The sequence below is a fragment of the Papaver somniferum genome, chromosome 10 (assembly GCF_003573695.1).
Source record: "Papaver somniferum cultivar HN1 chromosome 10, ASM357369v1, whole genome shotgun sequence".
Taxonomy (NCBI): Eukaryota; Viridiplantae; Streptophyta; class Magnoliopsida; order Ranunculales; family Papaveraceae; genus Papaver; species Papaver somniferum.
Genome location: NC_039367.1, coordinates 118,423,799 through 118,441,105, shown reverse-complemented (window position 1 = coordinate 118,441,105; position 17,307 = coordinate 118,423,799). Strand labels below are relative to the sequence as shown.

Here is a 17,307-nt window from a genome sequence, read left to right as displayed (position 1 = left end):
ATTTATTAATTAAACGAGATATTAATTTATATATTAATTAATATTTTATTGACTTATAGATAAATTTCATATCACAAGTTTAGACAAAATTGATGCTTTCGTCATTGTAAACTTCGATCAACAGATAACACAAGTTTAGAAAATTTAGATGAGCATACAGACAGTGAAATACTCAAGACTTGCAAAATTTGATCGAGAAGTTGGGCTATCGCAATTCAATGAATGTCGAAGATGTCCTAAATTATCCGAAAGAAAATGAAGTTACACAGTTGTTGACTGATAAAGAAATAATCGAGAGCGTTATGGGAACTGATAAAGATATGGAAGAAGATGATGAAATTTCTAAAATGGAGCCCTCTTCACGAAACAAGACTATTAAAGCGGCGATCACGTTTAATAATTTCGTGCTGAGTTATGAGAAAACAACACCAAAAATTCTTACAATAATAAAAAAAATTAGAAATGAAATTTAATGTGATATTGATCTTAGCAAAAAACAGAAGACAATTAAATCATTTTTCAAAAAGTCTTCGTAAATTATTAATGTATTGAATATATATAATGCATTATTAATTTATATTTCATATGGGATCTACATAGGTAATCAAAAATGTATTATCTTATAATTTTAGCGAATTATTAACTTGGCACGTTGTCTCCGACTCGGGACCGGACAAAAATATTATCTAAAAAAGTTTATTAAATAATCGAGTATTAATCGAAAGAGTTTCCACTGTATATTTTTGTATTTTGTATGCGTTTTTCCTAGGTACATGTACAGTTTGTTAAATTATATGGTCTTGCACAAATTAATAAATAAGTTAATCATATGGTTTTATATTTAAAATACTAGAAAAAAACAATAAACAAGTAATTTTTATAATTCGAGTTTTGTTGCTTGTTGTAGGTCATTTTTAGAGAGAGAGAAAGAAGAGAGAAAAGAGAGAGAAGAGAGAGCTTATTTCCTTCTATATCTGATTGTTGTGTGTATTTTCATTACGGCCTTGGCTTTGCTGTCTTCTCTTCTCTTTGAAACTCAAAAAAAATCCCCACCTCTCTCTCCGTTTCCTCACCACCTCATATAACAAAAAAATAAAACAGCCTCCTTCCGCCATTATTTTTACAAACCGGATACGAGCTCTGTTTATTCCATACTGGTATTTCATTTCATTTCTGTAATTAATTCGATCTTTAAATTAGAATCTTCTGTTGCTATTCACTTGAATTTCTATTCAGCTTAGATTTGTTTGTTTGTTTCGATTCGATTAAAATTATTAGGGTTTATGGTTTTCTTATTTTGGATTATTAGGTATTTTTAGGGGTTATTCAATTTGAAATTGGGGGTAAGTCAATTACAATGGGGGTTTTATTGTTTTATTTGTATTGTACACATTTAATTCTACTTTGAAACTCATTGAATTTGAGTTTAGGGTTTAGAAATTTTGAATTTTGAATGTAGGGTTTAGAACATTTAGGTTTATTCAATGTGGGTTTCATCTGGGGAGCTCAAAATTCTATTGAAGAGGCAGATTTTGGTGGAGAGATGTGGTTGAGGGTTAGGATTAGTGTATCTGGGGATGCCATTTTATTGGTTAATTGGAGAAATTATGAAAAAATTACTGAAAGTTTGTTATTTTGTAGGTGAAGGGAGTGGTGAGATAAAATTGTAGGAGGGGAGGGATATGTCTGGGAGTTTGAGCGAGGATTCTGGTGTTGGAAGGTTATCTGAGGGGATATCAAGTGGGCATCGTTATCAGTCTGGTGAAGCACTAACAGAATGGAGGTCTTGTGAGCAAGTGGAGAATGGTACACCTTCGACGTCACCACCTTATTGGGATATCGACGATGATGATGATTGTGGTAAAAACTTTTTTCTGCTTTTATTGTGTTGATCATTTCTTTGCATTTCAATCACTCAGACCCAATTAGAAAAATAATTAATATTAGAGGCTTCTTTGGATTAGCAAAAGATGGGTGAGTTGCCACGTGCACCTCGTCTTGAGCTCATTCATTAGCTCAAAAAAGTTTCCAGCTCATAAATTATCTACCAGATTATTACAGACAGAATAAGTTATTATCCGTGGACAAGAAAACACGATTGGTACAGCTTAAACATTGTAAACGTGAACTAAACGACTATATTCCTATGTCTGAAAATCGGGGAACTTTTCTTTGAAAACATATATTCAAAACTTTAGTGAATATCTAATTATCATTTCTGTAATATTTCTTCAAATATACATGTAGTAAAGAAACTGAAAATCAAGTGGTTCTATTTAGGACTTAATTGCAACAGTTAGGTGGTCTTGGTGAACATACTCATTTGCAAGTTCCCTTTTATGTAAATCTGTAAATTGAAAAATGACTCTCCAGAAGATAGTGTTCAAATTACGTTACCTTCGATACAATTGTAGCACATGATCTTATGCTCATCAAGGAGGCGCTTTTTAGATGACCCATTTTGAAATGCGTGGTGGTTGTTTTGGATATCAAATTTTATGTGTTCCCTTATCTTCACGAAGTGATAGTCTCTTTGATCTCAAAAAGAAGGTTTATTGTATTTTCGAAATAAGCAAGGATCAAAAGTGCTTTGTCATCAACAAAGCGATAGAACATTCTGCATTCCTAGCAATGTCTTGCCAAGGACCATGCTTAACCGAAATGTCATATTTTTTTTGAAGGCTCTAAGATATTATTTGTCTGCTGATTTTCATTTATTTAGGGCTGAAACCAGCTGAGCTATATGGAAAGTTCACATGGAAGATAGATAACTTTTCACAGATTAGCAAAAGAGAGCTTCGGAGCAATGCCTTTGAGGTTGGCGGTTATAAATGGTACGGGATTATCATACAGTCCACTAAGATATACAATTTACAGTGAAATCTATAAAGAGCAGTTTAAGCTAAAAAAAACTTACATTACGCAGAAATGACATGATAACTTTGAGATTTTCATGATTAAAGGTAGGGTTTAGTTTGTGCTTTGATTAGTTTGTGGAGATTTCCGGATATGTCTTCATATGATACAAGTGCATGCAGCAGACGTATACAGTATATATTCCTATTTTAAAAGATCAGAAGTATATTTGCGTGACTCCTTTTAATGGGTCTCTAGGTACATCTTAATCTACCCTCAAGGATGTGATGTCTGCAATCATCTCTCGTTGTTTCTATGTGTTGCAAACCATGATAAGCTTTTACCAGGTTTGATAACTTCTAATCACATTCAGTTTACGGTGTTTGATTTTCTTGCTTGTTCATCAATTTCTTAGATATTACCTTTTCTGTTCATGTTTGTCAACATCAACAGGGTGGAGCCATTTTGCTCAGTTCACAATTGCTGTTGTTAATAAAGATCCGAAGAAATCTAAATATTCTGGTTGGTTGGTTGTATCCGTCATTTGTGTCTGAATTTTGTACCTTGCGATGCTTTCGTCTCAATCTAACTGATGAAAGCTTTGTAGATACATTGCACAGGTTCTGGAAGAAAGAGCATGATTGGGGTTGGAAAAAGTTTATGGAGTTAACAAAAGTGATGGATGGCTTTGTTGTTAATGATACTCTTGTTATAAAGGCCCAAGTTCAAGTTATTAGGTCTCTCTTCATTTCCAGTTATTTAATGTTGATGTCTCATTTTTCTGGTAGCATCACTTATTTCCAGTTACTAGATCTTCTGATCACTGCCACCCATATTTGCCGACCGTCCAATTTTTCCTTTAGTACCGTATATGCCATAATAAAGTTCTAAGATGCGGATTCTGTTTATCAAATTGTGAGTTCACTGTGGCCATTGACACTGTTGCAATTTACTATTATCCAGGAGAAGATATGATATGTCATCTATCAAGCATATTACTACTTTTGTGTGGTTGTGTTATTGTTTTCCTTTTCCATTTTCTGCTGGAGCTCGATTTAATCTAGTTTATCTCTGATCTTTTGCTACTTAAGGGAGAAATCGGACCGCCCTTTTCGTTGCTTGGATTGTCAGTATAGGAGAGAACTCGTTCGTGTATATCTATCAAATGTAGAGCAAATTTGTCGGCGTTTTGTTGAAGAAAGACGAAAGAAGCTTGGAGACTTGCTTGAGGACAGTGCAAGATGGTCGAGGTATTTTCTGTTGGTACTTATTACTATGTCATAGTCTTTAGTAATCATGTTTGTTCTATTAGAGATAGTTATTCCTTTTTACTGATACATCACAGTTCTTGGAAGTGTGGAAGTTAGTTTAGTATTTTAACTTGGTCCTGCAGTTGGTCACTTTAGATCTGAAAACTTGCATTGCGTGGCCATCTTTGGGTCTCAACTTTTCGTGGTCCCAACGTTTTGAACCAACGGTTTAAGTAGTTTGAATAATTGTCGCCTTGCTGGTTTACTTGGCACTCATCATCTATGTATGGGGTTCTGGATATTGAGAAAGAAAACTAGTCAAGAAGTCAGGATATGATTTACAGGCTTGTGCGGGATTTAAGTGTGAAACTTGGGATCTGCAACTATGCCTTATTCTTCAAGTTTTTGCGCTTCCATAATTTGAAAGGATTTCCTGTCAATTATTTTTTGTTTTATTAGAAAATAGTATCTAAAAAGATGATCTAACTTTAGCATGCAAGTATCCTCGAGTGTTTTTTCAAACAAAAGGAATGAATCTTAAAAGCTTTGAGGCTTCCTTGGGTACAACAGAGATACCTTATGCAATGTCTATGTCAATGTCAGCTCTCAATTTTCTCAAGCTCATTTTTGCATTTTTGTTATATTTGCGGCTGTGCTTGATGATCTTGTTGTAATTTTCACATTTTGTATTTTACACCGAATTGTTAAACTGGATGCTTGCAGCTTCTGTGCTTTTTGGTTGGGTGTTGACCAAAATGTTAGGCGTCGAATGTCCAGGGAGAAAACAGATGTGATTTTGAAAGTAGTTGTCAAGCAGTTTTTTGTAGAGAAAGAAGTCACATCTACTTTGGTAATGGATTCTCTCTACAGTGGTTTGAAGGCTCTTGAATGCCAAAGTAAGAGTAAAACAGCTAGAGAGAAGGTATTGGACACTGAGGAATCACCAACTCCTATAGTCCGTGTTGAGAATGACATGTTTACCCTAGTGGATGATGTGTTGTTACTTCTTGAGAGAGCTGCACTCGAGCCTTTACCTCCAAAGGATGAAAAGGGTCCTCAAAACCGTACCAAGGTAAGCTAGTGCAGTAGTCTCAATGAAGTTGTGATTTTTTATTTATTTATTTATTTTTTTTGTTTTTTGCTTTTTAGACGTGTCTTTGAACATGAATGATAGAGTCTCAGTGATAATGTTTTATACTGGTTCCCAAGCATATATAGAGGGTGTCTTCTTTTTGTCTGTCGCTGAGCGAAGTTCTTATTTCAGGAATTCAAGCTCGCGTAGATGCTTTTTTTGGTTACCTTGGGGTTTTGTTTGCTATACCTTTATGATTCAAGAATGAAAAGGTTCACTTTTCTTGCGTAGGATGGAAACTCAGGAGAAGACACCTGTAATAATTCCATGGAGCGTGATGAGAGACGGCTGACGGAACTAGGTCGTAGGACTGTGGAAATTTTTGCCTTGACTCATATATTCAGGTACTCCATATCCGCACTGGAGTTGCTTCTTTCCTTGGAACTATATGTAGAATTTAAATGGTGTACTTTTAAGGAGTACCTCATTCCCTATGGATATTCAACCCCCTACTTTCTTAATTTGATGAGCGATGACTACTCCTTTCCTTGGGCTGAAGTCCAGGATCCAGAAGTTACTGACTTACTAAAATTTAAGTCTCCTGCCAGAAGCCTGTAAAGCACTAGCCAACAAAAAGATGCTTTCTGCTTAATATCTTCTTCTCCAGATGGGATTCTTCTAGCTTAGACAATAGGTGCCCTGCTGAAATTTGGTTACGGTCACCAACCCACTGTTTTGTTTCGTTTGGCAGCAATAAAATTGAAGTAGCATATCAAGAGGCTGTTGCTTTGAAGAGGCAAGAGGAGCTCATTCGTGAGGAAGAGGAGGCTTGGCAAGCTGAGAGCGAGCAGAAAGCAAAACGTGGAGCTGCTGACAAGGAAAAGCGTGCCAAGAAAAAACAGGTAGTATGCTTTAATGTTTCGAAATTGAACATTTTGTTGTTTTTGCTTCTCTGCTGGATTGGTCAGCAAAGGTTTCTCGTTTTTTGTTCTTAGCAAGAGTTCGTGGGTTATCTGCTTGTACTGTTTCCAACTTTCCATGCAACCATTTGTAACGCAGGGAATTCACAAGAATGTTAACAGTGATGTTATCCATAGAACTTTCTTGCTTATCAACTAAACCCATTGTTTCTTCATTTTTGTCACTTCAATCTTACTTCATTTTTTTTGTTTGTTTCCAGAGTAAACAGAAGCGTAGCAGTCGCAAAGGTAAAGACAAGGGGAGGAGTGAGAAGTTAGATGTGTCGTTAAAAGACAAGATGCAAAGTGAGGAAACTTTAGACAGAGCGATGGATGGTTTATCCCTGAAGTTGTCCACCCTCGAGAAGCCCGACACATTGGAAGATGTGTCAGATGTAGATGATGCAGTGGATGTTACCAAAACTCTACAAGTTGATTTGGAAGACAGAGATGTGAGTCCTGTCAATTGGGACACCGATACATCAGAAGTTCATGCTGCCACAGAAACAAGTAGTAGTGGAGTGAGTGGGCTTCCTATGCATCAAAATGGAAGAGGAAAGAAGAAGAATACTTCTGTAATGGATGATAGTTCTTCAACATGTTCTACCGATTCGGTCCCATCAGTGGTAATGAATGGCCCTCCCTACAAAGGGAACACTTCACCATACTACAAACGGCAAACATCAGCTAGTACCAGGTAAATGTCATTCATAGCATTACATGGAATCATTACATGACTATGTCAGACTTCTGCTGCTATCTGTGGCAACACTGAATATTTACTTAAGCTTGCACTTCACTTTTTTGTTCTCTAGAGGGAAGAATCAACGTGGTACAGAGACACTTGGGCAGTCTGGTTGGGTCCATGAGATGGATAGTCATCAACAATCTGATTCAGCACCAGATGCAGGACACCTTCAAGATCTTTCTGGAGCATGTACGGTGGCAGCCGAACCTGAATCACTTTACTCATTAAAGGATCGGATACATTGGCTTGAGCAGCACTTGGTTGAAAAGGTAAAATGACTGATTGGTTTTATGTATTCCCCCCATTTCTAATAGTATGTGTTTGAAGTCTAATATTATTATGCTCTTCTATTCCCATCATGAGTGTAAATTGGTGTTGCAACACAGCAGGTGGCTGTGTATGCTGAATACATGTTTAAGTCAAGTAGCACATTTGTCCATGCTTTCTTTGATCTTTCTTAGATGTCTAAACATTTTATCGTACATCTATCAAAATTAACAACAAAAATAGCGTACATCAGAGACATCTTTCGCATAGATCTCACATTGCTGTGATGGATAGTTCACACTGAAGGCTGATATGAATATTGTAGCATTTTTAATTGTCAGCAGGGGTGGACAAGAAAAACCGTGTTTAAATAGGATTAGTAAACCTGATCTTGACGCCTACTATGTTTAATGGCTAGATGTCGTGGATATGTGGATTGTGGTTTAACTCCAGTATGTGGGTTTGATGCTCCAGAATGGACTGCATTGCAATTTTCATCCATGTCTGGCCTGTGTTCAGGTGGAACTTGGATGACTTCCCTCAGCATCAAATCCTGTGCCATAGGTTTACATTTTTTCTTCACATATGTTTATCATCTTTGATTTTTTTTTATTCAGGAAGAAGAAGTTTCTACTCTGCAGAAGAAGCTGACTGTCAAAGACCTGGATGTTGTTAATGGCCAAAAGAAACATCTGGTTGAGGTTGAAAGACCTGATCAAAGAAGGGCAGAGGAAGCATCTGGTGGTCCTACCAGTTTCTCTACAAACCTACCCTCAAACGTGCAGTCGAAACCGGTGGGAGAGAGTGTCACCTGGGACCAACCGTACCCTGTGAAAGTAACATCTCCAAATAGCCCTCGGCAAACAGAGAAAGTAGCTCCTGCGAGAGCACCCTCACCCCAAGTTCCTTCAATCTCTAAACCAGAGGCTAATAATATCTGTATGTCTCGATCAAAGTCAACACACACCCCCTCTGAAGAGGTAACTCCTCACCAAGTAGCTCCTTTGTCGAGACCCTTAAGTGCTCCTCTTGTTCCTGGTCCTAGGCCGACTGCTGCCGCCGCTGCTGTTGTTTCTATAGGATCGACGACACCATTATTAGCACGGTCCTACAGTGCTGCTGGACGTCTAGGAACTGATTCTTTACCAGAAACCCAAGGTTATGCTTCCCCATCCTACAGAAATGCCATCATGGGAAAAACCATGGCTCCAACTCCCCCAGCTGGCTTCGCTGTTCGTCCTTCTTGTTCTGCAGTAAGCCTATCTTCACCTCCAAAATCCCAACCGTTGATATCCACACAAGCAAATCTACCTCCGAATTCAGCGAGGAAAGATCAAAACCTGGTTAGACCAGGATTTACCTTTGGATCCGTTACTCCAGAAATTCTACAAAACAGACCCCAGTGGATGGAGGGAGGGTCACCACAGAACACTAATCCTTCTTCCATGTTGAATCGCGGCATTCAAAATCTTGACTTCTATGGTTCTTCTCGTGCTTCAACATCAGCAGCAGCAACACACGGAGTTTCTTCAGATGAGTATCCACACCTTGATATAATAAATTTTTTGTTCGAGGAGGAACACAGCATAGGAAAGACGGCCGAAGGAAGTGCTGTTTTTAATACCACCAACAGCATGCATCATCATCACCAACAACAACATTCGTTGAACCGCCAGTTTACTTTTCCAGGCGATTTAAATATGTCAGGGGAAGCTGGCGGGCCATTAATAAATTCTTGCAGGTTTCAGCGGCAAGAAAGCTACCACCATGATGACCTGTTGCAGCAGCAGCAGCTCTATGGGTCTTCCAGTGGGGGGTCTTCTTACGACGGGTTTAGGGAAGTCTATCCAATTGTAGGTATGCCTTACAGAGATGGGCAGCAGATTGATGGGATGATTGATAATCAGTGGTCCGTTGCAGGAGGTGGTACTGATTTGTCTTTGCTTAGTCTTAGGAATACTGCCATCGGGGATGGATACTTGTACCACCAGCACCAGCATCACCTCCATAATCATCATCAGTTGCCAGAGTATTTGAATCTAGCATGTGATGTTAATGGATACCCTGTATTCCAGCCATCAAATGGTTTTGAGTGAATTAGGAAAGTAAATTATTTCCAATTGGCTTCGATTAGTTTTTTCACCCAGTCCTAATAATTGTATCTCAGAGGTAAAAGGAATCAACCATCAGATTTGAAGTGAGTTGTTGGTAATCATTTGTTTGTTTTTATGAGAAAAGAAACTTTGTAAAGAATCCTTTTTCTTGTTTGTTTTGAAAATTATCCATCGGTTGCCAGAGTATCCTCTGAAGCTGCTTTCCTCTTGCGCCCGAGTTCTAAGCGCCTACCTTGGCCTCTTCCTTGTAATTTTCATGATCGTTCAGTTAACCCAATCGGACAAGTTAAACCTGGACGAGAGTTATAGTGACAGAGAATAACGGATAAACAAATGAAAATCCGTCTTGAATAAAAAAATAGACGTTGTGTCTATTTATACCGAGTCAAAATGAAAGAAAAGAACTCACATGTGCAGATTACACAAATAAGAAAATAACAGAAAAGTGAAAGGCAGACGGACATAGTTTGAGAGCTGGACTCAGACTTTGATTGAGGGCTATCCACTGTAACAGCTTGTCTCACTATATCCCTCAAGATCAAGGGGCCTAAATCAGATACATTGAGCTTGGATTTCAGAAAAGCAAATCGAGGACCATGCAACTCTTTAATAAACACATAAACAATTTGATCAGCGGTACAAACATAGACTACCTTCAAAGATTTCTGCCCGACAAGATCTCTGATATAATGAAATCAACTCAAACTCTTCATTTTACTATTCACCACAAGATTGGAGGCAAATGCGGAGAACTAATATTATCACAACTCAATGTAGGTGGAGTAGGAAGGAAGTAAAATAAATCCTCGAGCAACTGAATAATCAGCAGCAGCAATAGCTAAGGCTATATACTCTCTGTAGATGATCTAGGAACAATAGGTTGTTTTGTAGAGGACCAAGAGACATGATTGGAACCAAAATAGATACAAAAACCACCAGTAGACTTAATATCAGAAGCATCACCAGCCCAATCAGCATCTGAGAAGCCATGAAGAACCAGATGACCTTTGGTGAAGCAGAGAACATGTGTGATTGTACCTTTTACATATCAAAGTATTCTCTTAGATGCTAAGAAATGTTGTGTAGTAGGTTGAGACATATGCTAACATACCTGACTGGCAGCAAAGGATATTTTAGGCATGGTCTAAGAGCTTCTCCAATGGAGTGTATGTGAAGGAAAATGTCTAAATCCACGTAGGATATGCATTTATATTTTCTAAAAACCTTCTCCTACCCTAATTTCTTAAACCGATGTGTAGATGAGGTGGCCTAGTTTTGGGTAGAGGATGTCAAAGCCAAAGTCTAAAACTAGACATTTACTTAGGCTTAGTTTGGTATTGCTGCAGCTTTTGTAAAAACACTTTTCTGCTGTGCGTTGTTGTGTTGTGTTGTGAGAAAAAAACAGTTAGACGTTTGGTAAAATATTAATTAAAGTTGAAGCTGATTAAAAACGCAATCAAAGTGTGTTTGGTAAAATTCAAATTCGACCATTGTTGTTGTAGCAAATGAAAAAACAGACATATCTCTGATGCAGTTTTATTCAATTTTATTGGGTTTAAAAATAATTAATTTTTTACTATATAATATTAATGTTCATACTAATTACCACTATTATTATGATTGTTAATATATATATATTTTCAAACAAAAAATGAAACTAAAATTAAGTAATTATTTAATATTTTATTTTTAATGTTGACAAATTAAATGAAATAGTATATAAAATAGTTTGAAAAAAAGAAGTAATAATGATTAATTGATTGTATATAAATTTAAGGGCAACTTTTGTCATTTATAAAATAAAGTAGGGATAAAAAAGATAAATCAAGCATTAAACTTAGGTGGGACCACAACTTATGCTTTTGCAGCTTTTAAAAGCTCATCCTCCCCAGCTTTTAAAAATTGAGGAATTTGGGAAGTGCTTTCGATAAAAAGCACTTTTTTTTTCACCAAACATCAATATCAAATATTATTGACATATATAGGTTTTGAAAACGCTTTTGACAAAAAAAGCTTTACCAAACTCAGCCTTAGACAATGTCTTTCCATCCAACTCATCATTTTTCCGAAAAATCAATGCAAGGGTAAATATAGAAATGATCTTAATCAATTATTAAATGATACATACATAATCAAGAAGATTTATAATTTATGGGTTGGAGATGTTTATTTTTTACTCCTCATATATAAGAAATTATAACCTTGTATAGGGATTTTATTTCAAGAGGATGTCTTAACTATGGCGCCACGTATGAAACACACACATCAACCATTGGAGAAGCTCTAAGTAAGGTAGTGAAGTGCACCAACCAGTGACCTATACTCAGCTGGATTGTCAAGGAGATCACCTTCAGAAGCAAGATGTGTATGAGTTGCAGCAGGAGAATTACAAGGTTTTCTCCAACCACATCTGTTTTCTTAAGAAGATCAAGAATGTATTTAGTCTGAGAAAGAATTAGTCCATTAGGTGATCTTTTGACCTCAAAACCAAGAAACTAGTGAAGAGATCCTAAATCCTTAACATGAAAGCGAGTACCCAATTCAAGAATGAGTTGAGACAAATAAGCAGAATCATTACCAGTAAGTATAATATAATCTACATACACAAACATGACAGTAATTCTGGTACCAACCTTTTGAATAAAGAGTGAAGTGATAAACACATTTTTGTGTTTGAATTGTCCTCGATGTCTGTATTGTTGGTGCTCTATTTTTGTACTAATTATGGTGTTTTTATGTGTGTATAGGTGTTTTTAGAGAAATAAGCTCTTATGGAGAAATCAACTCGAAAATTACTAAAGGCACCCAGAGGGCGTGTTAAAGGCACCCCGGAAGTATGTTGGAGACACCCCGGAAGTATGTTATTTGCACCACGGATAAAGTTACTAAAGGCACCCCAAAATTTACTAAAGGCACTCAAAATTTGGATAGGGGCACCCCCAGTGGATATTCAGTACCCTACGATTTGGTTAAGGGGTACAAATATTTTTCACGGGAACTCTGAGTTCAAATATTTTTAGACAACGGAATTCAGGATTTGATTTGGAGGACTTCTTGATGCGTTTTTATCTCTCCATTTGATTAACACCTGCCCGTTTCATCAAAACAGGTTTGGTAAGTAACTTATTTTCGAATAGAAAGAGATATTATCGTCGGTCTAAGAAAACAGGGCAAGCCACATTTACAAGGGAGTTATTCACGGGATTGCATAAGATTTAGACGTGTAATGCTTGTGTTTGGAGTGTGCTAAACTGCAACAAGAACGTGTATAAGACAAATAACGAGAATTCACAGCAACAGGAGGATGTGAAAGAGAAGAAAAGGAAAATATTCCCGTTAATGGCAGAAAAATAATCTCCGATTAATGCAAAATATTTTGGGAGTTATTACGTTGTTGATGGGTATAAAAGAGTTTCTCTGGGGTCAGAGAATGAGGGGAGAGTGTTTGGGAGGTTGCAGAGAGCTGAAGACGAAGAAACGAAAGTTGCAGAGTCGTTCTCTGCACTTTCAGGCGAAGCAGAAGAATAATAATAGATCACTATTTAGAATATGACTGTCATCTTTTCTTTGTAACAATTGCTCAACTGTAACAGTGGGTTCTGTAACGCATATAAAGCGTTACGAATCTCTGTTACATTATAATTCTTCAATAAAAACACCTTTTGGAGCAACGAATTATCTTTTTAAGTGTGTTTGCATCATGAGAAGCTAGACCCCATCACCGAGATGATGGAGGAAGTTGAATGTCATACGTGGGTAATTTTAATTAATTCTTTTTTATGACTTTTGCATTAATTAAAATTGAATTATGATTTTGATTAATTAGTTGTCATTTCATTTGATGGTTCATACTTGCTTAGATGTTTTGACGTCCCATGCCTAGGATTTACAACTAATATTTTGAGAATCTGTCTTGGTAAAAATAAGAGTCCATGTATTTATTTATTGAGATATAATTGTTAAAAGAATTAATATTTGAACCTTACGTTATCAGTTTGGAGGAATCCTGAGTCCTAGCACCTCTCGATACTTTGTATATATTAATTTTTACTAGTTTTAGAAAATAAATCTTTAAATTTAATCTTCACAAGTCTTAGATTTCGAATCTTATTTACTACAACAATTAAAAATACCATCATGAAGTATCTGCTAAAGAAGTAAAAAAACTTAGAGATAAAAGATCATCAGCAAGCTTCGAATACCAGGATAGGTTCTTCTTTTAAGCCATAGATAAAATTCTTTAGCTTGCAAACATAATTAGGATGGCCATGATCCTCAAATCCAGGAGGCTGATACATGTAGACTTCTTCATCTAGATACCCATGTAAGAATGCATTGGCAATATTCAGTTGAGTAGGCGTCCTATTGAAATTCACAACTAGAGAAAGAACCAACCTAATAGTAGTAGATTTGGCCATATAACTGAAAGTATCAGCATAGTCAATACCAAACTGCTAATAAAATCCTTTGGCCAAAAGTTTAGCTTTGTACTTGTCAAGAGAGCCATCTGCATAATACTTAACCCTAAAGACCCATGTGCATCCCACAACATTGTAACTTGGATACGGTGGAACAAAAATCCAAGTGACAGCATGTACTAAAGCTATGTATTCATTAACCAGAATCTCTCCAATGAGGAAGCTTGAGCGCTTGAGAAACACAAGTGGAACTAGTTGTGCCTTCTGAGTGATAAAAGGAATATATGTTGTGGAGGTGGAAGTGGAATGTGGAGCAAGAGATTGAAACTCACTGAGAAATGGAAGATGAGAGGGAGCAATATTAGGTGAAGAATATGAGAAATCAAGAGGTAAATTGTCACTAGAAGTGGACTCAGACAATGAGAAGTAAGGAAAAAAATGTTCATTAAAAATTACATGTCGTGAAATATAAAATATGCTAGTGGACGGATCAAAACACCTATATCCTTTATGATAGAGACTATAACCTAGAAAAACACAAAGTTTGCACCTAGGTTGGAATTTATTGGTGGTGTAAGGCCTAAACCAAGGAAAACAAGAGCAACCAAAAACTTTGAGAAAATTGTCATTAGATTGTCAATGAAAGAGAACTTCAAAAGGAGATTTAAACTGAATGGCTCTAGTGGGTAGTCTGTTAATCAAGTAATTAGCAGTGGTAATGGATTCAACCCAGATACTAAAAGGCAAAGCGGACTGAATTAGGAAAGTTCATAAACATTTAGTAAATGTTTATACTTAATTTCAACAGGTTTATTTTTTTCAGGAGTACGATGACAAGAAAATTCATGTGGTCTCCCTTTGGATTTTAAAAATGCAGAATACCGAGAATATAAAAATTCAGCACCACCATCAATTCTAATGAATTGAATTTTGAAAGATAATAAGTTCTCAATCCGAGTAATGAAATTGATGAAAGTAGACTTAAAATATGATTATTATTAATGGTAAAAACCCAAAAATACTTGGAGTAATCATCAATAACATTTGCATAATAGTAACAACCTCCAAATGAGAGAACATGACAAGGACCCCATAAATCTATATGTAAAAGATCTAGAGTTTCACTACTAAAATGACTAGACAACTGAAACGACAACTTTTGACTTCTGCCTAACTTGCATTCATTAGAGAATATAGGCTTACTACAAGATAAATTAAGGCTCCGACAGACACGTTGATGTGTTTGAAAGCTGGGATGGCCAAGTCTTTTGTGAAGAGCATCATGGGAAGTGGATCCAATACTAAAGAGGGATGTTGGTGTTGTGTTGTTGGGGATGAATGATGTGTTGTTGTTAAAGTGTAGTGGATATAAACCATTCTCACGAGGCCCTTGGAAAAAAGTCCTCCTCGAGATCTGATCCTTCACATAAAAACTATTGCAATCAAAAGTTAGTGTGCAATGATTGTCAGAGGTGAATTTGTGGACAAACAATAAGTTATGGGATGAAGTAGGAGCCACTAGAACATTCTTCAAACTAAAAGAATGATCACTACTAGTTATCAATGAAGAGACAGAATGAGAAATTGGCATACGTTGACTGTTGGCAGTAGAAATTTACTCAAAACCATCATAAGGAGAGATTGAAGTAAGTGATGAACTGATGAGGTGTCCAACTCACAAAAGATATATTCCTTACTTTTCTTACACTAATAAATAACACAATAATAAGCAGGTTCATTCTTAAGGGAGAGTTGAGTCAAAGTTGTCTATTAAATTCCTAAAAGTATGAATAATGCAAATAAAACTACGAAACAAATATTAATGCAAACAATAAGGATGATAAATAGGGAATTCCTATCAATCAATGAAATAGATCTCATTCAATTTACCGGTATATTTCTCTCAATATCTTATTTATCACCACCCTAGAATAATTATAAGCTCAATTATCCTAATAAATTCCACAATCACCTACCAAAATAAGTTCTCTAGAGGATATTATTTCAATTCAACCACCTAAAATAAGCTCTCTAGATGTAATTGAATCAAACGTACTAAGTTTTATAAATTGGGGTAAGATTTATCTATGCACTCATAAGCTCGGATTGTTAGCTAAGGTAATTTTGTACTTTTCAATTGTTTAACAACATCCCGCTATCAACAACCAAAAATTACTACTTCTTGCTTTGAACTCTAGACAATTAAGGGTCGACAAATTCCCAAACTAGGAATAAAACCATCAACGAGCCACTGGAAAGGAGAATGATCATTATGATCATGAGTTGATCTAGTAGCACCGTCATTATCAATATTTTCCAAGGGTTCATCATCCTCGGAATCGTCTTCCTCGGGATCCTCTTTATTATCCACACGGCGGCTAACCTCCAAGCGTATGACCCTAGAAATTGCTTGTAGATTCTCTTTCGTTGCTCCTCTTCTTCCAACTGCTTATATTATTTAAAGAGTTTCTTTATGTTAACACGTTTCCCGCTATTACTCACAGTAGGTTCTCTAGACCACGTGTCTTCGCGTTAAATGGGTGAAAGATCAAAAGTACGATTCTGAATAGGTGTACATACACTATCATAAGTTTTACTTGGTACAAAACTCTCTATGTTGGGTGTTGAGTTAATCTGGTTACATATACGTCGTAAATCCTTAAATTCATCAAACATCTGCATGAAGCTAGATTGGATCATATGAGAAGTGTTAGATCATAGCTCGGTCGACCTCGCATGCGTTGCTATCTCAAGCATGTTTGTCAATGTTAGTGATCAAAACTATGAGTCTTGATTTCTAGCCTACATAGCTAAGTCTCGAACTAGGATAGAAAAGTGTAGTTGAGCTCAAGGACTTCATGGCGATTCATCATACAACGACGAAGATCTACTCAAGGAACCGTGGAACTTCATCAACAAAAAGGTATGTGGATACTTGAACTTATCTATCACTCAAAAGTCTATCTCTTCTATCTCCTACTTCTTATGAGACAAAAGTCGTATGCCATATAGACTGGATCATACACATTTGATATTTCGAGCCGAATATATCTCGCCTATCTATATCTCGAAATCATGTTTTGGTAAAGCATTTATCTTTGATCAATTTTATCTTCACCTAGTGACGAAAGTCATGAAAAGTTTCAATTACTTTGAGAATTTCTCTGACGCGAAACGGTCTGTGAATAACGGCTATATAACGTCCTCTGAGAATGTCTCAATGATTGGAATGAGAGTTTATATTACATAACCATGTCTTCCTTAATCCGAAGTTTTCGAACTTTGTTGATTGAGAGAAATCGGAGGAATTGGCTTTTCCAAGTCCGCGAACCCAGTCCGCGAACTGACGGAAGTTCTTGTACCGAGAATTTCTGCTGGGATTTTCCAAAAACTCGTTTACGTGTAAGTCTGAGAACTCAGTCCGCGAATTGGCGAAAGTCTCTTTGCCGAGATTTTCTGCTGAGTTTGGAAAACTCCACCGGTTGTCTTAAGTCCGCGAACTTGTTTGTGAGCTTAAGAGGTTATGATCTAAAGATGTGCTCTGAACATGAAACTTAAATTACTAAGGAATGCTTTATGCAAACCGTGGCTATAAAGTTCATGAGCAGATTCAATCGAATCGA

General features: G+C 36.6%; 1 protein-coding gene across 2 annotated transcripts; it reads left to right on the top strand.

Annotated features, from left to right (window-relative positions):
• The first annotated feature begins 911 nt into the window (after positions 1-911).
• Positions 912-9,447, top strand: LOC113319197 (TNF receptor-associated factor homolog 1a-like). Of its 2 annotated transcripts, XM_026567469.1 has the most exons (13): positions 912-1,157; positions 1,642-1,860; positions 2,723-2,834; positions 3,115-3,203; positions 3,310-3,378; positions 3,464-3,593; positions 3,948-4,106; positions 4,830-5,178; positions 5,470-5,582; positions 5,930-6,080; positions 6,359-6,834; positions 6,953-7,154; positions 7,770-9,447. In XM_026567469.1, the coding sequence occupies exons 2-13, from the start codon at positions 1,683-1,685 to the stop codon at positions 9,246-9,248; spliced, it is 3,507 nt and encodes a 1,168-aa protein (XP_026423254.1). In that variant the 5' UTR covers positions 912-1,157; positions 1,642-1,682; the 3' UTR covers positions 9,249-9,447. The 2 variants fall into 2 exon arrangements, with proteins under 2 accessions (XP_026423254.1, XP_026423255.1); XM_026567470.1 differs by lacking the exons at positions 912-1,157; positions 1,642-1,860; positions 2,723-2,834; ... (1 more) ...; positions 3,310-3,378; positions 3,464-3,593 and adding an exon at positions 3,613-3,771.
• The last annotated feature ends 7,860 nt before the right edge of the window (positions 9,448-17,307 follow it).